Source organism: Piliocolobus tephrosceles, chromosome 9 (assembly GCF_002776525.5).
Source record: "Piliocolobus tephrosceles isolate RC106 chromosome 9, ASM277652v3, whole genome shotgun sequence".
Taxonomy (NCBI): Eukaryota; Metazoa; Chordata; class Mammalia; order Primates; family Cercopithecidae; genus Piliocolobus; species Piliocolobus tephrosceles.
The window spans coordinates 56,164,315-56,189,763 of NC_045442.1; the positions used below are offsets into that span (position 1 = coordinate 56,164,315).

The following is a 25,449-nucleotide window of genomic DNA, read 5'->3' on the forward strand; positions in this document are numbered from 1 at the left end:
TCAAATATTGTGTTCAGTTCTGGTCACCTCAACTTGAGATCGCACAGACATGTTGAAACATGCACAGGAGAGGGCGGCCAGGTTGGTGAGGGGAACAATAGAAGGAGGTAGCAATGATATACCTGAAAAAAAATAAAATAAAACCAAGAAGTAATAGAAAAAGTATTTTTAAATATCTGAAAGATTGTCACACAGAAAAGGCAGATTTTGTTCCAAATACTATGTAGACTGTAGTCTTCCCATCAACTTGGTCAAATATACCAAATCTTGACTCAATGAGTAGAAGCTACAGGAAGTTCAATAACGTGAAGAATTTTTAAAGACAGAATTGTCCAAATGTACTAGGCAGTTTAAGAATTAGCTGGGCGCGGTGGCTTAAGCCTGTAATCCCAGCACTTTGGGAGGCCGAGACGGGTGGATCACGAGGTCAGGAGATCGAGACCATCCTGGCTAACACGGTGAAACCCCGTCTCTACTAAAAACTACAAAAAACTAGCCGGGCGAGGTGGCGGCTCCTGTAGTCCCAGCTACCCGGGAGGCTGAGGCAGAAGAATGGTGTAAACCCGGGAGGCGGAGCTTGCAGTGAGCTGAGATTCGGCCACAGCACTCCAGCCTGGGTGACAGAGTGAGACTCCGTCTCAAAAAAAAAAAAAAAAAAAAAAAAAAAAAAAAAAAAAGAATTAAAGAATTCTCATTATTTGAAGGGCTTGGGCACAGGAGATCCTAAGCAGATGAGATTCTAGCAGATGTTTGTTCAGACCGAGTGACCTTTAAGGAGTCCTTTTCAACAATTAAATTCGGCAATACCACAAAATCAAAAGCCATTTGATTCCAACAGCCCTGGACATACTAAAGTAAGGGCCAAAGATTTTAAAGAAAAGATGGATAAAATGAGAATTTAAAATTGCCAATTTCAAATTCCCAAGCTGAGATAAACACATTTCTAGTTAAGTAACGAGGTCAATTAAGTTCAAATTTACAGATTCAAAATCTCCGTTTTTGAAATTATTTGGTTAGTTATTCATATGTATAAGGCTGTTAGATAGTCCATTCAAACTTGGCCTCTCATCATTGGGGATAATTTTGGACATTTTGTTAACGACCAGTACATTTTTAGGTCTATGATTGTCATACTATGATTCCTAATAATTTCATTTGACAAACATACTTTTGACATCATGTTTTGTGTGTGTAAACATCTACGTAAGAATATTATTTTTTCTTTTATCTTCTGCACAGAAGAATTTACTCTGAAATGTATGAGAAGGCAAAGAAATATAATGACAGTAGGCATATTACTCTCAAAGTCCTAAAGACCATAACAAGTATTATCCATCTGGGGATAGAAGGGAGGTAAATGTATAGCTGATGTTTCAGAGAAAAAGAAAGAAAAGCGAGTAAAAGTCTTTAGCATTAATCAAAACAACATTTACAAACATTAGGCCAGATCCTCCAGGGACCCTAAATGACCACCAGGACATTACTGGGGTGTGTAGTCCCTGGTCACAATGCATTATAGTGGGAAGTCATTGATTGGATAACAAAAAGACTAAAGTGGCTTCGGACCAGGTAGGCTTTCCCACTCTGTAGGTTCCCACTGAAATTTGTGCAACTCAAAGAAAGGAATCATATAAATTAAAATAGGGAAGATTACTTAAAGGCAAAAAAAGACTAGCAACACTAAGACTAACCCAAAAGAAAGCTACTACATGAGAGGTGGCAAATGGAGGTCACAATAGGGTAGAATGTATTTGATGATCTCCCATCATTTGGGAGATTCAAATGATGCAAGATAAACAGTTAAATATAATTTTCCCATGGTAAATATTTTGTTATTTCAGTGAAACTCCAAAATGTGTCATCTGTACAATATTTACTCACTATAAAAATGCTTGTTTTCCAATGGACCTTTTCAAGATGCCATTCATTGATATATCTGTATATCATGACCTGGTCAAAGTATTGGTTTTTAAGCAAGACAGAAACCAATTTCTGAAAACACATAAAGTATAGCTACAATAATATTTTGATCTCTTTCATTAAATCATTATTGAAAATTTCTATTTCAAAAGTTTTTTTTCAGGTTGTTTTCATGATCAGTTCAAGATCAAAAGCTGCTTTTTCTACAAAGTTTAGCAGAATGGGCAAATCTTAGGGCATTTAAAAGGATTTCCTATAAGGAACCTTCTCTTGTTTTTAAAAATAATGTAATCATAAATACTAATCACTTTTCTCTTTCTAGATTTCAGATGCAAACAATAAAAGCATCAGTATTCCGTTTGATAGAAACAAATAGAAGGCAAGTAATCCAGATAATTAGTGATACTTTTATATTTTAAAGTTAGGAAACGGGTTTAAGGAAAGAGGATTCAAAGAGACTTAAAAAGGAGAGCTACTAGTACCAGATATACATTATTTAAATAATACACAAATTAATAGTCTCAAGATAATATGAAAAATTAGTAACTCAAGGAAATATTGTATTTCAAAGATAAGAAATGAAAGATAAAGTTGGTAGTAGTTAAGTTGCATCACAATAAAAATTTACAAATACCTTCTTCAACATCTGAGATATATTCGCCATCACTGAGCATTTCAGGGGCATTGGCTTTACGAACTGCATGATTTAAGTGAACAATATAAGTGGATGAAAAATACATACTTTTGATATTACAACAAAACATTTCAATATTCCTGAAAAACATTTTTGCAATGGACTTTCTTCAGGAAACAAACGAAATACACACTCACTTATAATTATTGTGAACTCAAAGAACATTTTCATACCTTCATCATCAGACATATCAAGAACTTCATTCATCGTTTCTGGAACATTCATTTTGTGCTTCTCTGTGACGGTCTAGTAACAAAAAAGCAGTCATTTTAGTGTGAGCAGACTGTACATTTTAGTGGGCCTTTTCATTTATCTCTGAATTAATCAGTTTCTTGTGGAACGCATGTGTTGAATATCCTGAATCTCCCACGTGTAAAATGACATCAAAATTGTTGTCCCTTAGTGGCACAAAGGTTGTCACCATATACAGAACACAGGAGTACACAATGAAAGAATTACAGTGGCAAAGCACCCAGCTTAAAAGATTTAGGTCTCTAATAGAGCTTTTCAAAGGAAAAGAGAAGATTCTGCCCCTCCTACTCCACTGCTGTACTTTTTCATGGTCTGATGAATCTGCCACCCCATTCCATGAAAGGTCTTGGCTGAGGAAAAGCCAAATGAACTGCAAGAAATATGTGTCTATTACTTGGGCCAAGCTTTCCATCTATTTTGTGTTCTCCTCTTATATGTAATTTAAAATTCCTAGGATAAATGAAAATATTAAAATAATATTTACAACAATAATCTTTACAACAATGTGTATGAAAAAATACTTTAAAGGTGATGCATTGGCAGATCATTTTAGCCTTCCCCAAAATCTAAAGAACAGTATATTATGCAGCAAATGCCTACTGCCTCTTTTACTTGCTCTTTAATAGCTTAGATTATATCCATCCAAAAGACACTGTCAGCATCACTGATAAGAAATTCTTAGACCATATCCATCCAAAAGACATTGTTAGCATCACTGGTAAGAAATTCTTAGTGACTTTAGTTTAAAAGAGAGTTTTTAAAATTTTAATTCTCAGCATACGAGACACTAATGGTACAAGGGAAGACACACACACGTTTAAATAAGACAACTGAAAAAAAGCCAGATTGTTAAAACTAAAAAAAGGTACAAATTCATAGTTTCTTAGAGATAATACTTGGTAATGTGATTTCTACCCCATCCCCAATTATTGTGTTGAAATAAAGCATTATTTGATGTCTTTTCCAGCATGTAATACTGCAATGGAGCAGTTTTAAAAATAAACTTTTATTTTTAGAAGAGTTTGAGATTTATAGAATAATTGTGAAGATAGTATAGACAGGTCCTATATACCCCACACCAAGTTTCCCCTATTATTAAAATCTTTATTAATTTTATTATTATTGAGACCGAGTCTCGCTCTGTTGCCCAGGCTGGAGTGCAATGGCATAATCTCGGCTCGCTGCAACCTCTGCCTCCCAGGTTCAAGCGATTCTCCTGCCTCAGCCTCCCGAGTAGCTGGGATTACAGATGTGCATGGCCAAGCCTGGCTAATGTTTGTATTTTTAGTAGAGACGGGTTTTCAACACGTTGGCCAGGCGGGTCTCGAACTCCCAACCTCAGGTGGCCCACCTGCCTCAGCCTCCCAAAGTGCTGGGAATACAGGCATGAGCCACTGTGCCTGGCCTATTATTAAAATCTTTTATTAGCATGGAAAATACCACAATTAATGAAGCAACATTGATACATTATTATTAAAGTTTATATTTTATTCATTTTTCTTTAGTTTCTGCTTAATGTCCTTTTTATGTTCCAGGATCCCATCGAGGATACTGTATTACATTTAGTTGTGTCTCCTTAGTTTCCTCTGGGCTATGGCAATTTCTCAGACTTTCCTTGTTTTTTAAAAAAATTAATGTAAAGTTCCAGGTTAAATGTGCAGGACGTGCAGGTTTGTTACATAGGTAAACAAATGTGTGCCATGGTGGTTTGCTGCACCTATCAACCCATCACCTAGGTGTTAAGCCCCACATGCATGAGCTATTTATCCTGATGCTCTCCCTCCCCGCCCCCAGGCCCTAGTGTGTGTCCTTCCCCTCCCTGTGTCCACGTGGTCTTATTGTTCAGCTCCTACTTATAAGTGAGAACTTGTGGTGTATGGTTTTCTGTTCCTCTGTTAGTTTGCTGAGGATAACAGCTTCCAGATCCATCCGTGTCCCTGCGAAGGACATGATATCATTCCTTTTTTATGGCTACACAGTATTCCATGGTGTATATGTACCACATTTTCTTTATCCAGTCTATCATTGATGGGCATTTGGGTTGATTCCACATCTTTGCTATTGTGAATAATGCTGCAATGAACATACACATGCATGTGTCTTTGTAATAAAATAACTTACATCCCTTTGGGTATACACTCATTAATGGGACTGCGGGGTCAACTGATATTTCTGGGTCTAGGTCTTTGAGGAATTGCCACACTGTCTTACATAATGGTTGAACTAATTTACATGCCCACCACCAGTGTAAAAGCATTCCTATGTCTCCAGCCTCGTCAGCATCTGTTGTTTTTTGCCTTTTTAATAATTGCCATTCTGATTGGTATGAGATGGTATTTCATTGTGGTCTTGATTTGCATTTGACTTTCCTTGTTTTTGATGACCTTGACAGTTTTGCAGTGTACTGGTCAGATACGTCCATCAACTGGGGCTTGTCTCATGGGGTTTTCTTTTCTTTTCTTTTCTTTTTTCTTTTTAATGAATAGACTGGGGCTGTATGTTTTAGGGAGGAAGATCATAGAGGAAAAGTGCCATTTCATCACATTGTATCAAGGGTACATACCATCAACATGACTTATCATTGTTGATGTTGACCTTGATCATATGACTGAGGCAGGATTTGTCAGGTTTCTCCATTGTAAAGTTACTTTATTTCCCCCTGCTTCCATACTGTTTTCTTTGCAAAGAAATCACGATGTTCAGCCCACACGTAAGCAGTGGGGAAGTATGTTCCACTTTGAGAGTGAAGTATTTTCATACATTATTTGGAATTCTTTTGCTTGAGACATTTGTATCTTCTTTTCCATTTATTGAATTACTTATGTATAATAGTATGAATTCATGGATAGTTATTTTACAGTTTGTACCATACTTCAATACTATTATATTTATTTATTTTTGCTCAAATTGTTCCAGCTATTGCCATTAGGAACTCTTTTAGTTAATTCCTATGTCCCTTCGACATACCCCCCACCATTGTGTCTCTGTATTAGTTTATTTACTTTTGTTGGGGGAGGGAGGAGCATTTCCTTACTTTTTGACACTCTAAGATGTTCCAGGCTCATCTTATATATTTCCTTTGCTAGCCTTAGATTCAGCCATTTCTCCAAAAAGCAGTGTTTGCTTTTAGCAGAGAATGGTATTAGCAACCAACATCTGCGTGCTAGAGGTATTCTGCTCCTTACATATGAAGTGATTGGGTATTTTAAACAATGCAGTTTCGATAGATACAATTCACATCTTTTGAATATCAGCTTCTATCCATTCAGTTTGGTGTGCTGTGTTGATTGTAGTCTAATTAACTAAACCATCTCTCTCAGCATTGCCACATCATGTATTTTACTAATATGGAAAAGACATTCTCTTTGTTTTGAAAAACTGAAGTCTGCTTATAGAGTCAATGGCTGCTGGAGTCCCAGTAACTGGCTATACAAATATCATGCCCGTGGTGGAGGCTGAGCTATAGTTATTAGCTTAAAGTCATAGACTCCACCCTGAATTACACCAGTCCTGTCTGAGCTAGTTTACACGTAACCACTAAAGCAAGGCTGACAAGGTCGTGTCTCAGCTTGAGATAATGTACCAAATACCACAATGCTGGACAAAATTTTAGAGATTTCTATGGACTGTTTTTTAATTGATGTGAACACTTCTTTTAGTGGAAGCCTTATTTTCTTCACTAGGCAAACTGGACCTTTCCAATTAGCATGCATAGTGTCTTCTCTTTTTTGCAGAAAGTCACCAACAAGGATGGCTGATGATGTTGAGAGTGAAAAGGCACTACTCCCGTACACATTCTCTCTTCTCATGGGAACCTGATGGAGCTCTGAGACCTTTCTCTGTCTTTCAGTCAATTTTTTGAAGTTATAACTTTATTTTGTTCTTAACTCTACTTTTCTTAAAGCTTTTTTGATTTTGAAGAAACGTTTTGCAATTTCCTAATAGGTGAGAAAGTAATTTACATTCAACCAAAGAAGAGATTTATTTTGAACTTTTACATGTCTCAAGTCTTTTAACATTGAAATAGAAGTATTAATATTATCTATTTACTGCAATCATTTCAAATCTTTGTAGCATGGTGACACTTGGCTGTCATTAAATAGTTTGCCCTCTTCTCCTTTTCTATCCTAGATAGAGCTACATGGGATATAAAATTAAAGGTAATAAACATTATTGGTTTGAACACTTTTTTTGAGAACTTAATGATATATTTTAATATAATAAAGTCCTCAAGAGGTGTATGAAAGAAACATGTGGAAATTTATCTCTTAGACAAAGTATATCTTGAAGTTCAGAATGTGTGCTGGTTGATAATCATTGTTCTACTCCATTGAAACAATTGTTTTCTCTTTCACAAATTACAAAATTTTTCTACCGTAATCAGCAGGCCTGTGAGTAAAACTGCCAGAAAACTCAAACTGCAGGTAGCTACAGAGACCCTCAACCCTTTTTGTGAAACCCATTTTTCACAAAAAGCACTGGGTATACAAACTAATTTGCAGATGCTAACCATTTTCTCCTTCACGTTGGAAAGTGCTGGAAGAGAAAAGGGGACAGAACTGATAATTCAAAATGTTCCAGAGTCCTAGATTTACTTTGTTAAGAGTCAACCTCAGGCCTACGTGTTGAGTTATGGAATTAGGAATAACTCAAATAAGCCTCTGATACCATGTAATATTTGCTCTTAATTCCAAAGTTACCAAACCTTGATGCTGTTCAAAGGTACCAGATGGGGTTGGAAAGAAATGACTTATCCTAGAGACTGCAGCTTGTAAAAATGTAGTTGATGCAACAGGGCCTCCTGGTAAAGATCCACTTTAAATTTTAACAAAACAGTCTATTGTGTTTCTTATGAAAACTCCAATAGGTGGACAGAAGATGAGTGACAGTAGCAGGTAAAACCAGTTCTGATCCATCTGGAGTTTTTTAAAACAATGTAAACATTTTTCACAGGAATGATAATGGATCCACGTACCATTTGTGCATTAAAACATTTTTAAGGAAGCAACTTAGAGTTTTCAATTTCTTTACATTGCCAAGGAAGGATGTTAAAAAATTTCTGCCTTCACCACCATTTCATTAAAAACTTATTATATCAAAGCAAACAAATAAATAAATACATTTAGCTGTATATGGAAGTAAAAACCCTATAGCTACAAATGCATCTTTTAAATAGGTATTCTTTTTTTTTTTTGAGACGGAGTCTCGCTCTGTCACCGAGGCAGGATTGCAGTGGCCAGATCTCAGCTCACTGCAAGCTCCGCCTCCCGGGTTCACCCCATTCTCCTGCCTCAGCCTCCCGAGTAGCTGGGACTACAGGCGCCCGCCACCTCGCCCGGCTAGTTTTTTGTATTTTTTAGTAGAGACGGGGTTTCACCGTGTTAGCCAGGATGGTTTCGATCTCCTGACCTCGTGATCCACCCGTCTTGGCCTCCCAAAGTGCTGGGATTACAGGCTTGAGCCACCGCGCCCGGCCTTAAATAGGTATTCTTAGCATTTTAAATTTTTATTCATATTAGCAATAAGAGTTTTGCTATCCTGACTACCAACAATGAGGTGACTGTATTTTAAAACATGGTGCTTAGTTTATGAATGGGAAGAAACATTCATCTCAGAAAAGCCCAAGAAAACTGGCTGAAAGCTGGTTCCTAGGGTAACAAGGCTCTGCATTCCTTACTTACAGTTGTGGTCATGGTCTCTTCGGTCACTATCTTCAGGGTGTCCACTACTGAGATGTAGCCGAGGCGCCGGGCAATGCCAAGGGCAGTATTCCCATTCTGGCAAAAGGAAAATGTGAATGAGGAATTAGCAAGCCTCATTCCACATTTTTTTGCTGATACCAAATGTAAGGTGAGTGTCTCATCAGACCCATCCCGCTGTCATACACAAAAAAGTGTTTCATTAGAGACATACCTTGCACAAAACCCACCTAACCTGTTTGTACTCACACAGTAAAGTCTGGGCAGCTACACATGCAATCCAAGAGGCTTTTTAACGTTCTAAGTAAGCAGTCAATGAAACCAACACAATTTTTTTTTCTTACATGTGTACTTCCTGCTAGGTGACAATGCAGCAGGTAGTTTTCACATATAAAACACTAATCATCTCTCTCTGAACAGTCCAGAACAATATGGTTATTGTCCTTCTTTCCTCATTCTACTGAATGCTCCGTTTATGCCTCTTCATGAAAGTACAATGAAAAATGTAAGAAGACACCAGAGTCCAGGCCCATCTATCTCCTCCCTCTTCTCCTGAGCTGGCCCTGAGTGCTTACCACAGTGAGTTCATTGGGGGAGGCATTGTTCTGAAGTAAGACATTTATTATATGCGTATGTCCCTGCTGCGCTGCTTGATGTAATGGTGTATATCCATTCTGTAGAAGGGAGATGGAAGAGATGATTCTTAATTCCTTTGAAACAAAAATAAATGATTCTGGCAGAAACAAAAAAGGAAGGAGCTTACCTTTGTTTTGGCATTAACTTTTGCAGAATGCTGGAGCAGGAAATTAACAATCTTGATATTTCCGTAGTGGCAGCCCACATGCAGTGGTGTGTATCCCATCTGTAATTATTATTTTTTTTTTAAAAAAAGAAGCATCATAATTATACTTTTACTAACAGCTATCCTAAACAGACGCAAAAGCATTATTTAACCTTTCTTTTTGAGCTGGAAAAAGTAGGTTTTTTTCTTCTCTATATAAAAAAAATTGCCCTTGATAATTCTCAGCATAAGACTTAGGTATAAATTAAAATACCATTGCCCATAAAATTGTTAGCTCCCCAAAGTTCTTGCTTTATTTTTTATCAGCTCATCTTGTTCTTAGAACTCTTCAAGATAGAAAGGAAAGATGGACCAATTGACAGCATAGACAGACTGATTCAGCAGCTTCTTGTTCAGGGACGGAAGAGCACCTTATTGAGACTTGACTTGTTTATTGAATACTTTCTGAAAGCTTTAAATCTAGGCAAAAATGAAGGGGCTAAATAATAACATACAGGCAGGAGGTGATTATCAGAATGCCTGATAGAGATAGGAAGAAGCACGGAAACACTAAAAGGAAGAGGGAGGCTGGTGTGAGCTCAGGTGGTCTGAGAAATATGAACTTGAACGAGGTATATCAAAAGTTAGTTTTTCGCCTTCCTACCTAGAGTCTCAGAGTTTGAAAACCACTGATTTAGACAGAGAAATGGATTGTTTCTCAAATTAGTATCCACCGACCCCTGAGGGTCTATAAGTTCTCTCTCTCTCTCTCTGTGTGCATGTATGTGTCTGTATACAATCTAGGTAATTTTTTTTTTTTTAAATAAGGATATTACAGATCCTTCTCTAGATGGCTGTGTTCATTATAACATACTACCCTGCAATTTCAGAGCCCCTGTTCATAATGACACAGGCAATACGAGATCTCTGAAATGGAGAACATTGACCTTTTATTACAATACTTCTAAATAGGAATACGGGTGGGTGATCCATATTTTCAGGGGTCTGTATCTTATATGATATCACTAGTGTCTTTATAGTGGCCCCAGCAAATGAATACATTTGAATTTGAAAAAGAGATGCCCAAACCACTGTTGACTGTAGAAGGTGAAGATACCTTACCAGGGATGTGCTGCCCTAGAGAGGTGACTCTTGGTAGACTTTTTTTTTTCTTACATGTGTACTTTTTTGTCTCACAAAACAAACTGCCAGTGTACCCACACTGACCAGACTATCACTGAAAAGCTCATCATAACCACATAGAGGAAACTGACTTACAGCATCTAATGCCACTTAATACATGATGGAGGACATTCCTTTTCGGTGACCAGAATCCATTTGCCTGCTTTGCAGGGTTCTCCTTTTCAGTACAGAGGAACTCAGATACTGCACTCATGATCAGAATACTGCTTAATAAGGGAAGCTTGAAAATAATGTGTCCAATCAATGCTCAGTACAATTGGTTTAACTGATTGAAGTAACATTATTTCCAAGTTCAAAGAACTTCCCTTATAAGTCAAAACCATGTGGACCCAATATTTTTTAAAAATCTAAATATTAAAAAATTATTTGAGATTTTAGTCAATTTGCCTAAGTTATAATACAACCATTTCTAATAGTTGTTGAGATGGACGTGTTGATTAGATATATATATTTAAGACAGGGTTGATTATTTATTTATTTATTTGAGACAGGGTCTTGCTCTGTTACCAGGCTGGAGTGCAGTGATGGGATCATGGCTCACTGTAGCCTCCCCTCCTGGGCTCAATCTATCCTCCTGCCTCAGTCTCCCAGTAGCTGTGACTACAGGCATACACCACCACGCCTGGCTAATTTTTCTATTTTTTGTAGGGCGAGGTCTCACTATGTTGTCGAGGCTGGTCTCAAACTCCTGGGCTCAAGTGATCTTCCTGCCTTGGCTTCCCAAAGTGCTGGGATTACAAATGTGAGCCACCATGCCTGGCCTAAATATTTTAATGAACAAGTTCTATTCATCCTCATAGCTTCCCATCTCATTCTTACTAAAACCCTAAATCATTATAAAACAGTGTTAGGAGTTCTCTAATTCTAGTCTCTCCTATCCTCCTCATCCCCCATCCATGCATCTTTTAATCCTCCCACTATTCTCTCCCTTGGTCACTATGCTCCAGGGCGCTGGTCTTCTTGCTGTTCCACAAACACTAAAGTGTTTTTTCAAAAATATGTGGGCATGGCCAAGAAGATCGAACTTGCATTCAGAGAAATCAGATGTGGGCTCCTCCATTCACTGGGGTTACCGGCATTCCCATACAAAATAGCACCTCACATAAATACGCCTAGAGAGGTGGGACGTGAGCAGTTCTTTCCAATCAGCAGTAACAAATTTTTCAAAGGCTAATTTTTTCTTGAGTAGCTAAATAAACAAGCAAACAAATGAAGAGCCATAGCCCAGCAAACGGAGCAGCCTCTGCCTCTTTGCCATGGCTGCCTCACTGATAACATCATTATAAGATGATTAGGTTTTTCCTTTCTTCCTTTGGGCAAAACTGGATAGAGCTCAGCAAAACCCTGCAAAATACATTCGAGTCTTTAACTACTTTCCTTCCTTTTTTCCTCTCTTGATTACCAAGTAGTAGATGTTTACATCCATTCACTGATCAGGCTGCACTTCTGACTGATGAGAACAGGGGAAGGAGGGTCTCAGCAGCCAGGAGCCTGGACCTCAGAGGCAGACTGTCTGGGTTTGGGACCCAGCTCTGCTACTTACTATCTGTGTGAATTTGGACAAGTTACTGAACCTCTCTGTGCATTGGCTTACGCATTATAAAATGGACTTTAGTAATAGTACCAAGCTCATTGTGTTGTCATAAGGATTAACTATGTTAACAATTATTTCAACAGTGTCTGACACATAGGGTTAGCTATTATTACCTCATGCTGAAAACAGTGCTTGGCATACCATCAGTGCTCAATAATTTAAATCTTTGGTAAATTAATGATTGAAAACAGGAAAAGATCAGGCCGGGTGTGGTGGTTCATGCCTGTAATCCCAGCACTTTGGGAGGCTGAGGCGGGCAGATCACCTAAGGCCAGGAGTTCAAGACCAGCCTGGTCAACATTGCAAAAACCCAGTCTCTACTAAAAATACAAAAAAAAAAAAAAAATTAGCCAGACGTGGTGGCGTGTGTCTGTAGTCCCAGCTACTCAGGAGGCTGAGGTGGGAGGATCACTAGACCCTGGGAAGTTGATGCTGCAGTGAGCCATGATCATGCCCATGTACTCCAGCCTGGGCAACAGAGTGAGACTCTGTCAAAAAAAAAAAAAAAAAAAAAAAAAAAGAAGAAGCAGAAAAGAGAAAAGAAAAATGAAAAGAAATTGTCATTTCTACCTCTGGCTCAGCCTATCCCACTTCTGATACCCCTTATAATTTTGCTAACCAGGCCAGGCATAGTGGCTCACATCTGTAATCCCAGCAATTTGGGAGGCCGAGGCCGGCGGATCACCTGAGGTCAGGAGTTTGAGATCAGCCTGCCCAATATGGCGAAACCCTCTCTCTACTAAAATTACAAAAAATTAGCCAGGCGGTGGGTGCCTGTAATCCCAGCTACTTGGGAGGCTGAGGCAGGAGAATCACTTGAACCCGGGAGGCGGAGGTTGCAGTGAGCCAAGATCACACAATGGTACTCCAGCCTGGGCGACAAGAGCGAAACTCCATCCCCCACCAAAAAAAAATAAATAATTTTGCTAACCGTTTTTCTGTCCTCTGGCATGCTCATCTCAGCTTATAGACATATTTTTATGTTTCCATCTTAGAAACACAAAGTACTCCTTTCAAATATTTGTCCTTTTCTCTAGGTTTCTATCCTTTCAAAACTAAACTTCTTGAAAAAAATAATCTTCATTCACTGTTCCGCCCATTCTCCCTATATTTCATCATCTCCACTACTCTAGTAAAACTGCTTTGTAATATCCCAAGTGCCCAGCCATGCATGGCATGCATGGACTTTGAGCTTCTCTTATCTGAAACACTTTGACAGTTTTTCATAATTTGACAGCCCTATCATATTCTTTCGTCATTTCTCCTCTACCTTTGGACAGGCCCTCCTTTGCCTCCTCCATCCACTGTAAAATGGAGTGGATCCCAAGGGTTTTGTCTTTGGTTTGTGCCACATTTTTCCTTGAGGATTACACCTACTTTCACAGTGTCAGCTAATACCTTTATTGCGATGATTCAGAAATCTGCATCTTTAGTCCAGCCATCCTTTCGGTGTCCAGATCAATATGTGAGTCGTTTATTGGGTTTTGCTACTCAAATGCCCCTAGGTAATCTATAATTCAACACATTCAATACGAAACTCATAGTCCTCTTTCCCCAACTGGCTTTGTCTCCTTTATTCTCTGTCTCATTGAATGGTACTTGTGATCACCCAGTTGCACAGGTCAGATCCTTAGTTTCATCCTGAATTTCTTGCTTCTCCTAAGTCCCCATACACACATGGTCTTCAAATCTTTTTTTTTTTTTTTTTGAGATGGAGTCTTGCTCTGCTGGCCAGGCTGGAGTACAGTGGCACCATCTTGGCTCACTGCAAGCTCCGTCTCCCGGGTTCACACCATTCTCCTGCCTCAGCCTCCCGAGTAGCTGGGACTACAGACACCCGCCACCACACCCAGCTAACTTCTTTGTATTGTTTTAGTAGAGACGGGGTTTCACCGTGTTAGCCAGGATGGTCTCAATCTCCTGACCTTGTGATATGCCTGCCTCGGACTCCCAAAGGTCTTCAAATCTTACCTGTTTGTATGTCTTTTAATTATTTCTCTAATTTCTCTCCTGTTCCTCAGTGTCTCATCTGCCACTTAGTTCAGGCCTTCTTCATTCTTCATTTGGATTTCACAATAGCCTAACTGCCCCTGCTCCAAGGTTTAAAATCAACTATTCTTTGCATTGTTTCCCAGGATCTTTGTAAACCAGACTGCTGATCTTATCACGTTTGCATTTAAAACCTTCAGTGGCTTCTCAGCGCAAACAGGATAAAAAGCTGAACAGCTTAGCCTGGTACATTAAGGCCCTCTGAGATCTTCTTAATTTTCTAGCAATATCTTAAGACATAATCCCCGTTTTTCTTCTCACGTTCCCATGATACTGAACAAGCTATAGCTTCCTCTATCCTACCTTACCTTTGTCAAAAAACTTAGTTATTACCTAATACTCTAAAATTATGTGTATATTTCTAGATATAGACCTATGGTCAAAATCAGGCTGTGTAATAATTAGCTTTGGGACCTTATGCAAGTAATTACTTTTTCTGTGCCTCAGTTTCCTCATCTGTAAAATGGGGATGTTAATTTCACCAGCCTCATAGGGTAGTTGTAAGAATTAAACAAAATAATAAATATAAAGCACTGAGAATAGTACCCGGCACAGAGAAAATGGGTAACACATTGTTTTATTTTATTATGATGATGACTTTGTTATTATAATACTATGTGTTTTGCTCTCGAAACTATGAATTCTATGAGGGCAAGGAATATATCTCCCAGGTAAGAATTTGGTGACCAGTAGGAAATCTATAAATAAATGTGAAATGAGTAAGCATCACATAAGTTCTCAAAGCTTTTTACGCTTTTACACACATTTAAAGAAATCCAATGTAACTCCTGATCCTAATTAGTGTCCTCTAAGAATCAGTGCCTTTCAGGGGTGGTCTAAATAAAATGCTTCCGGACATTATCCTTCTAAAAAGCAAAAGCAGTGGCTTCATCTCTATCAAACAACGTTGATTATTATACCCCGTGGCACAATTTAGCTTAAAATCATTTGGTGAACTTCAAATGCAAAAGGGGGGTGGGGTATAAAGGGTCAGCAAACGGGAGGGGTGCAGGGGGAGAGGACTGCAAAGGCTGTTACCAGGATTTTCTAGTCTTTTCCTCGTCAGGGAGAAGAGGTCTTTTTTTTTTTTTTTTCCTTTTTGTGGAGAACGGGGTCTCGCTGTATTACCCAGGCAGGTCTCGAACTCCTGGGCTCAAGCTATCCTCCCGGCTCTGCCTCCCTGAGAGCTGGGATTACAGGCGTGAGCCACCGTGCCCGGCCGAGAAGAGGTCTTGATATTTTATTATTATTATTTTTTCATGTAGCTAATGAGTTGAATGGTATACATCCCGCCTGTGGGCTGCTTGGGGATGTCTTCTTTACCAGTGAGAATGTGAACATTCCTGGGATACAAAAAACTCCTTATTCACAAAACTAAGCAGCAAATGCAAGCAACCCAGCTATCTGCACTTCTGCTGTGCTCTAGTTATGGGACAATCATGGCTTCACTTCCTTTTGGTGGCTGTGACCTTTGCAGAGAAGAGAAAGGAAAGGAAAAGAAGTTGTAAAGGACAGAGAGATGCTTCCTGAAGTGAGATGCTCTGCTCCGTTCTTAAATGGCAGGAAAAGTTACATGCTGCAAGGTGTGTCATACAGAGTACAAAAATGACTATGTGGCCGGGCACGGTGGCTCATGCCTGTAATCCTAGCATTTTGGGAGGCCAAGGCAGGTGGATCACCTGAGGTCAGAAACTTGAAATTAGCCTGGCCAACATGGCGATACCCTGCCTCTACTAAAAATACAAAAATTAGCCGGGTGTGGTGGCATGTGCCTGTGGTCCCAGCTACTCAGGAGGCTGAGGTGAATCTGGGAGGTGGAGGTTGCAGCAAGTCATTACATTGCAGCTTGAGTGACAGAGTAACACTCCCTCTTGGAGGGAAAAAAAAAAAAAAAAAAGACTACCAACTGGGACCTGAGTTGGGCTGGGTTAGGAAGAAACTGTGGTGGAGTCCTGAGACTCGTACACCCAGGGGCTGTGTGTGCAAATGGAAAACAGACGGAGGCAGAGCGTTTCTCTTCTCCCCCACCTGGCTTTGAGAATCTTCACCACACTCCCTGGCTGAATTTTAGGGCATGACTTGGATGTGCTGGGGCAGAAAAATGTTGAGAAAGTTGACCCAGACCTTGCCTTCTAGAGTTTTATATCTACAAAAAGGAGAGAGAACCTAATAAAGTATTTAAGTCTCTCTCTCTCTCTCTCTCTGTGTGTGTGTGTGTGTGTGTGTCAATAAGCAATATGGAATGAAGACATTTATCATGAAGTTGCAAACTTCCAAAGTCAATAATTATTTCCTGATGAAAGTATTCAAGCAACATAAGAAAATAAGCTAAATTCAGTCTCATTTTGGTGTCAATACCCTTTTATCTGGCTAATTTGGGATAGTATTTCTATTACTAGTGACTTCAATATGTCCATATACATCAGAACCTGCTTATATTACATATAAAAATTTTATTCACAATATTTAGTAGTCATTCTTTTTCATGTCAAATATGGCATATAGAAAGAAAACATATGCGGCCGGGCGTGGTGGCTCACGCCTGTAATCCCAGCACTTTGGGAGGCTGAGGCATGCGGATCACAAGGTGAAGAGATCAAGACCATCCTGGCTAACATGGAGAAACCCCATCTCTACTAAAAATACAAAAATTAGCTGGGCATGGTGGTGCATGACTGTAGTCCCAGATACTCGGGAGGCTGAGGCAGGGGAATTGCTTGAACACGGGAGGCGGAGGTTGCAGTGAGCCAAGATCAAGCCACTGCACTCTAGCCTGGTGACAGCGCGAGGCTCTGTCTCAAATAAAAAAAAAGAAAACATACGTTACAGTAGATGACACAAATCTGATATGAATAACAAAATTAAGCATATAAAGAAAATTTTCAGAGAAATGTGATTAATGTGAAGCTATATCTTTGACGATGACATGAAAAGTCCTTTATTTTTCTGTGTTCGAATTGTGGCATTATATAAGACTAATCAGCAATGTTTTTTTCATTTTGAAATGAGAGTTTTTTTTGTCTGAGAGGGGGAGAATGCAGGCAAGACTGCACAGACCCTTAGGAATTTAGCAAGTGAGTAATATTTAAATAAGCCTTAATTTATCCTGTTTCATAAATCATGCTGAACGAACATAGGGGTCACAAATTACAAGTTTTTCTATTTGTCTGTTTGTCTGCATTTAAAAAATCCATCATACAAACTAAGAGAGGTACAAGCTTTCACACTCTGCCCCTGAAGGAGCATCTGTTGTAAGGAGGCTCAACAATAGGGGGAAATTATTATACAGTTAGGATCAAGTACCCAGGCCGTTAAAGACAAAAGTCCCTGGAATATGGCAATCAGGGACTTTAGTGTCCCTTGTATAAATATATATTTAAAATACTACAGAGAAAATAGATGATTAAAGGGTTTGTTCTCCTAATATGATTATAGTTTCTTCCTTACTGCGGTCACCAAATGGACACATTCTTTCCCGTGTGGAAGGGGAGGGGCGTATACCTTTGTCTGGGCGTCCACATGAGCCCCTTGGTTTACGAGGACTTCTGCCACATTCACTCGATCTTCTTGAGCAGCCAAATGGAGTGGGGTCAGGCCACTCTGCAAAAGATTCCAAGGGCACAGTCATCTTACAGGAAGTAATGTCACACACATAGCCCCCATGTTTGAGAAACCATTTGTGAATTCTAAGATGGTAAGCCAAGAATTTCTATGTTAGAAAAAACCTATGGAATAAATTTATATGCTTGGGAGGCTGAGGCAGGTGGATCACATGAGCCCATGAGTTGGAGACCAGACTGGCCAACATGGCGAGGCCCCATCTCTACAAAAATTAGCCAGGTGCAGTGGCATGCACCTTAGTCTCAGCTACTTGGGAGGCAGAAGAATTGCTTGAGCTCAGTAGGTGGAGGTTGCAGTGAGTGAGATAGCGCCACTGCACTCCAGCCTTGGTGACAGGAGTAAATAAAACCTGTCTCAAAAAAAAAATATATATATATACACATATATGTTATACTGTCTTAGCACTGTGGCAACATTAGTACCTATAGGCAGGAAAAATTGCAAGCACACTCAAAAGTGTAAGAAATGGAATGAGCCTTGTATACTCATCACAGACTTAGCAATTATCAAAGTTTTCCTATATTTGTTTCATCTATCCCTCTTTCCCTTTTCACTCATTTATTTGTGGCAGTATTAAAACAAATCTAGACATTATAACATTTACCCCCATACACTTCGGTGTTCATCTCCAAAAATTAGACTCTATTGTTTTTTACAAAATTATGCAAGTTTTAATATATTGCCAATGGCACTAGCTTTACCAAAAATTATTTAAATGATATCTGTTTACTAAGTGAACATTGACATATGCTCATAATATTTTCTCCATATTAATTCCCAAAGTCTAATAAATATTTTCTGTACGTCACTCTGGATTGGAAAGATCGCCTGTGGAATGTAATGTGAATGCAAGATCATGAGAATTTCCAGGTCATTTAGATGTTGTATGGGTTTAACAAGACTGATACAGTATTTGAAACTAACCCTATTAGAGAATTTGCAGAACACGTGGTTGCTCTCATGACCAAGAAAAAAAATTACTAAGACTATACTCTGGTTGTAAAGAACCTCTTTACATTGTAAACCATTTTTTATAATATTTAAGAGAAAGTGAGTTGGTGTAAGTGCTTTCAGATTTTTTGCTTTTATCCATTATGAGCACAGAAGTTAATATCCTGGAAGTCTTTTCTCCCCCTCTAGCATCTGTGCAATGAAAATATCAGCCTGTCCTATTTGTCAGAGGAAAGGAGGTAATCAAAGGCAGTTTTAGGAAGAGCACAGAGCCTTCTAGATGTGCAACATTATTTATTCAGGGGTTGTTATTCCATCAGAGCAATTATGGATCGCAGAGAGAGTCAAGCTGGGACTTTTTAATAATGTTTACAGAATTTTGGAGGAAGCTCACTTGAACTGAATCAAGGGGGAAATGTGAAAAGCAGGACTGATGCATTCACTTGCAATTCAAGAAAAATAAGCCAGAGCCAAAATTGGCACCACCCAAACACTGACCTCATCATAGCACCATGTGCTATGTTCTACTTCAGAGGAAACAATATTGTCAGTCATAACATTTTGTGAGTGTCATCGTCACCTATTCTAAGTTTGAGACTTTCGACGTTGAGGGTACTTTACTGAGTAGCTCTCAGCAAAGACCGAGAAATGCGTTGTGGGCACATGTTGTCCTCTCACGCTCCCATGTCTAGGTGCCTGCTGCTCACCTGGCTTACCCACTCACTGATGAAGTCACTTCAGGCTTCCCTGGCCTTTCTCTCTTCTCATTTCAATAAAGGGCCAAGTAATTACATTTATTTGCAAACCTACTATGTGCTCACCTCAATTAAAAATATCATAATCCTGCATTTAAACTCTGTTTTCTTGCTTGTCTTCCTCAAACCACTGTGAGCTTATTGAGGCAAGTATTGTATCTTTAATTTTTATATAACCAGTGTCCAGCATCTAGCATTTAATCTACCCATTCATTGATTAAATTAGAGAAAAAAAGTCAAACATTTTTCTTAGGTAGAACAGGACAAATTATACGAAAACATTTTATTTTTATATTCGTGGCTATAACTTAAAAGATTTTAAAAAACAACCACAGCTCTGTTTGAGTTCAGAAGTTACCTGTTAATCTTTTATGGCATTTTGATCATTGCTCATTTTAAAAATAGCACTTAGGGCTGGGTGCGGTGACTCATGCCTGTAATCCCAGCACTTTGGGAGACCAAGGCGGGCGGATCCCCTGAGGTCGGGAGCTCGAGACCAGCCTGACCAACATGGAGAAAACCTGTGTCTACTAAAAATACAAAATTAGCTGGGTGTGGTGGTGCATGCCTGTAATCCCAGCTACTCGGGAGGCTGAGGCAGGAGAACTGCTTGCACCCTGGAGGCGGAGGTTGTGGTGAGCTGAGACTGCATCATTGTACTCCAGCCTGGGCAACAAGAATGAAATTCTGTCTCAAAAAAAAAAAAAAAAAAAAAAAAAAAAAAAAAAAAAAAGAAAAAGAATTTATTTGAAACAGAGAAAACATCAAATTAAATTAAAATAGCAACAGCTCTGTTTAATATTCTTCCAGTTGTATAAAAATTATAGCATTGGGGTATGCAAAACCTATATGGAAAAATAGGAACATCTAAAGCAAAATTGAATCAAATTGAACACTAGCACCTCAACAATAACTTGGGGTTCATGATCATTTTTCCTTAAGAGTACTGGGAAAGTCCTGGTTACTAGTAAGAAAAGAGAAAGTAAAAACAATAAAGTGTTTAGTTCAACATAAATTATGAAAGCTAAATCTTTCTTTCAATAGTTATTTTTTAGCAAGGAAATAAAATGTAGTGTTATATGAGAAGAGGGAAAGGTAGGCAGGAGAAGGGAGGAGGGAACAGTGAGTAATTGATGCTTAAAACACTGACAACTCAGGAAAAACTGACAAAAACTGAGAGACAGTTCCCTATTGAATAATAAAAAGTTTTGCTGCTTTTCTGTTTTCATATGAGGGCATGTTTAGTGCTTTATACTGAAAATGACAACTGAGAAAGGATGCAAGGATTTACAAATGCCTTCTCATTAGATCGTTTCTAATGAGAAGTTAGAAGTTAAAAGTATTAGAAGTTCTCAGAAGTTCTTCAAGTTCAACATGCTAATGGAAAGCCAGCTGATCTTTTAGAATTCCTTTAGGAATATCTCTGTTTGTGTATCATTTATTTAGGAAGGTTGCCAGAAATTTCCAGGTTTCCCTGGTTTACTATATGTCTTTGAGTCTTCAGAATTCCTTTTGTTAATTTCCGCTCTACTAAAGCAAGCACTGAGAAAATTTTTGCCCTGAATATTTTTAGCCTAAAATCATTCTATGAGTCTAAGGTGAATTCAAGGCTGGGTATATATTGTACCAGTTGGCTGCAGGATTTTGAAGAAACAAAGTCGGTCACACTGCAGTTTGGTATCAAACCTACTGGAAATATTCAATGTAAACCAATTGTGAAAGTGCTACATTGTTTCTGGAAGAACTGGTGAAATACAACATTATGGGCTCAGAAGAGAAAATACACTCTGATACCAGCATGTGCTTCAATTTGGGGAACAAAAGGTCCTCTTTGTCATAAAGACAAGTTGAGTTTTGAGGCAAGCCATTACAATTCTTGTCTCTAAATTGGTATATAAAACTACAGAAAATTCAAAAGATCAAACAAGTCTTAACTATAATGACTATTATGAAATTGCTTTGTTATTCCCATTAATGCTGAGACATGCACTCATAAAAGGAATGTTTAACAAGAAAAAAATAAAATTAAAAAAAATTAAAAAAAATTTTGCTCTGTAATGACCAAAAAAGATTTTCACAATACTAAAACTAAAAAAGCATCTCCCTGGTCTCCTGTATATGTCTTTTGGTCTACAGAATTTGTTAAATAATAAACTTGAGAATTCAGATTGATATGGAGTAAGCTTTTTCCAAAATTGTAAAAATTCTAAAATTAAAAAAAGATTTTTTCTTAGTCAAAAAAGTGTTGAATGTTATCTCAGTGAATCCTCACAGCATCTCCTAAAGTCAGTATTATTATCTCCACGTACTAAAGGACAAAACTGAGCCTCAGAGAGGTGATAGAACTTGCCTGAATGACACAGGAAGAATCTGACTTAGGATTCAAACTTTCTGTGATTTCAAAACACACACACATGTGTTACAAGTATTTAAATTACTTGTTATTTGTCAACATAAGACTACTGCTATTTTGAAACCCTACTCCAATATCTGAGCTAGGGCTGAGAAATATCATAGCTATGCCCACACCCAGCAGGCAGAAGAGAAGCTAAATGCCAGAGAGTGGAGGTTATCGTGAATCTGAGGGCCCTTTTGCATGGTTTCCTATTATCTGAAGATTTAGAAACACCTGTCTTATGTTTTGGGCCAATCTTAATGAGCAATTCAGCAAAGCTAAATTCTTTGATACATATAGGGAGAAGCAGTTACTTCATTAACACGTTTCTGGTTAATTGTGGGCTGAACTTTCACTTTGCTTGACAAAACTCTAATCTTTTCTTTATGAATAATGAGGATATCAAAGATGACAGCATGGGTGTTTGTAGAGTTTAGGGAACAGTCTTCACAAGTTCCTTCAAAATTGCCAACAACTTCCCCTATCTACTCCATAAAATAGCTATGCTAAATTTGTTATTAAAACGAACTCACGAAGGCAGCAATATTTCCCATTTGTCTTTGTAACCTAGAACTTAAAAACCGATCAGCAAGGAGCAGGACCCCAAAAATGTTCGTGGAATAAAGCAATGGGCTACAATTTGCAACAACTTATTTGCTATGTTATGGTGAAGTAACAACGGTGCTCTTTGAATTAACATTATAACAAAACTTTATGTTACTACAAAAACTTCCTGGACTTCATTTTTATGGCTATATGTATACAGAGTCACCTGCAAATACACTCACTGTCTGATTGAATTATCTGAATTATTTATTTACCATCATCTTTCTCTCTCTCTCTCTCTCTTTTTTTTTTTTAAAGACACAGGGTCTCACTCTGTCACCCAGGCTGGAGTGTAAAGAAGCAATCACGGCTCACTGCAGCCTCGATCTTCTGGGCTTGAGCAGTCCACCTGCCTTGCCTTCCCAAAGTGCTGGGATTAAATGCCTGAGCCGGAGCAACTGGCCCTATTGACTGTTTTTCTTATTGTTTAAACAGATTGTTTCCAAATTTTTGCTCTGTTAAGTAACACTTTGGTAAACAACTTGGTGCAACATTACACTTTACACATCCTATTTGACCCAGATCTTCTGTGAATTCTTAGTGACCTTTCTGAGGGGTGAGGTTTTGGTGTGCTGCATGCTTTGTCAAGAAAAAAGTGGGTTACCTTATTGCTCAGGTTGACATTCGCATTTCTACTAAGGAGCAGCGACACCATGTCCACATGCCCTTCCTGAGCTGCGAGATGGACGGAAGCAATTCCTTGCCGGGTAACTGCGTTGGCATCAGCACCATATTCCAGCAGAGTTGTTGCTATGTCCATCTGGTTCTTTTTGGCAGCGATGTGCAGTGGCGTATAACCATTCTGTCAACACAAATCACTTGGTCACATGCCCAGGAACAAGATAAAAATGTGTACGGTGCATTTTCAAATAGTATATGTCTCTTTCTAGTCATTTTCTATGATTGCTTAAGAAATCATGATTAAGTAAGCAAATACTGGTAAACCAAGTGATACTATGAATATAGTGCCCTCATGTCTCCTGCATTCCTAAGTAGGAAAAACATAATTTAATATGGACATTTTATTTAATTATTTATTTTATTTTATATTTTGAGACGGAGTCTCACTCTTCGCCCAGGCTGGAGTGCAGTGGCGCCATCTCGGCTCACTGCAAGCTCCACTTCCCGGGTTCACGCCATTCTCCTGCCTCAGCCTCTTGAGTAGCTGGGACTACAGGCGCCCGCCACCTCGCCCGGCTAATTTTTTGTATTTTTAGTAGAGACGGGGTTTCACCGTGTTAGCCAGGATGGTCTTGATCTTCTGACCTCCCGATCCTCCCGCCTCGGCCTCCCAAAGTGCTGGGATCACAGGCGTGAGCCACTGCGCCCGGCTTAACATGGACATTTTAAGCAAAAAGAGTCAGAGTATTATTGGTTTTCCAAAAGGAATATAGATTTCCCTTTTACAGGAAGTTATGTTACAACATGCTCAATAAATACTTGCTTTATTTAAATTGAGGACAGGAGGAAGAAGCAACAAACCATCAGTTATCACTAGGGCATGTTCACAGCCATTCATTCTTTTATTTAAAAAAATACCTTTAATGGCCATCTATTGCTTACAAGTTGAAATTTTTAATGTTCATGGAAGTTAAGACACTATAATCTCTTCTCATTTGGCCCTTTGATTTCCTCCTTCACAAAACTTGTCTTTATGCTGGTCTGTCATCCTGCACATCCCCCAAACAGAATATAGTCTCATGTTTCTCTGTCTTGCCTTACTCTACAAGAATGCTTTTCCCTAACATGCCCAGGAGCCAGCATCTGTCAGCTGAAAATTCAGCTCAAGGGTCACACCCTCAATGAGGTTTTTTATTTCTTCCCACCCCTCAAGCCTCAACCTCTACCCCCAACCCTGACTGACTTATCAAAGTCCTGGGGATATTTAGTGGTACTCTTTTGTTTACTTATCTATCCCCTCCTACTAAATATACATTTGTTAAGGGCACATATTGTGTAATATTTGTCTTTGTGTCTCTCTAGTGCCTCACAATAACTGCCATGTATTAATTACAGGAAGAAAGGAATCCTCAGATTTTGAATCAAGAGTACCAGAGCTTTCAGCACATTCTGGCATCCTTCTCTTGGCTAACCCCGGATAACCACAGAGAGACAATCAAGATTCCCTTGATAAACTGTTGGTCAGCTGTGCCTCAGGAGCCATCAGGGTCTCCTGCCCCAAGAAAGAAGAGTTTTGGGGGATGTTGCCCTGGTTCACAGTCACTTACAAGAAGTGCAAGATTACATTTTGACGTGGACATAAACCTGAGTATATCGAATATGCCAATGACAAATTAGAATGATTTTTTTTTTCCATAGACAGGAAGGTTTAGAAAAAGAAAATAGAATCTAAGAATTTATATTTGGAAGTATGATCCAAATCTGTACAATGGATCAGTCACAATCTTTTTGAGCCATGTAGAAGGATCAGAAACAACACAGAGGGTTTTGAGGGTCTGCTGCACCCAATACTCAGCCATCCTGCTGCAATGACCCTCACATTTCAGTCACTGGTATGTCCAAGTCCAACAGCATTCCTCACTTCACAAACCCTTATATCAACCCATGGAAATGGAAATGTCACTTCTAGACTCTTCTGAAACTAGCCTCTGCCAAACTGGATGAGCCAGGGTAAAAGAAGATTTTATATCCCTATTTTTAATTTTGACCTATTGCCATCTGAAAACCCCAGCTGCCCTGAGAAGCATTTGGCCCTCTGCTGGGACACACCCTTCAGAGACCGATGCCCTCAGAGCCAACTGCAGAGCTTTGGTCTGAGCCCAACGCTACAGTGAGTGACAGGAGGAGGGGAATTGTTTCATCTCCCCAACACTCCAGCATAAAAGAGAAAATTCACAAAGCAGCACTAAAATAGGAAATATAATTAGTCAATGTGTCTAACACTAACCTAACTACTTCAAGTGGTAAA

At 38.9% G+C, this 25,449-nt stretch overlaps 1 protein-coding gene across 2 annotated transcripts in view; it reads right to left on the reverse strand.

Annotated features, from left to right (window-relative positions):
* The window catches only part of ANK3 (ankyrin 3), a 713,837-nt gene that overhangs the window by 137,862 nt on the left and 550,526 nt on the right, over positions 1-25,449 (reverse strand). For both annotated transcript variants that reach the window (XM_026454835.2, XM_023185582.3), the window contains 7 exons: positions 23,125-23,322; positions 17,694-17,792; positions 9,329-9,427; positions 9,141-9,239; positions 8,548-8,643; positions 2,788-2,860; positions 2,555-2,617 (listed from right to left, as the gene is read on the reverse strand). In XM_026454835.2, coding sequence (XP_026310620.1) covers positions 2,555-2,617; positions 2,788-2,860; positions 8,548-8,643; positions 9,141-9,239; positions 9,329-9,427; positions 17,694-17,792; positions 23,125-23,322 — 727 coding nt within the window. The remainder of the gene's footprint in view (positions 1-2,554; positions 2,618-2,787; positions 2,861-8,547; positions 8,644-9,140; positions 9,240-9,328; positions 9,428-17,693; positions 17,793-23,124; positions 23,323-25,449) is intronic.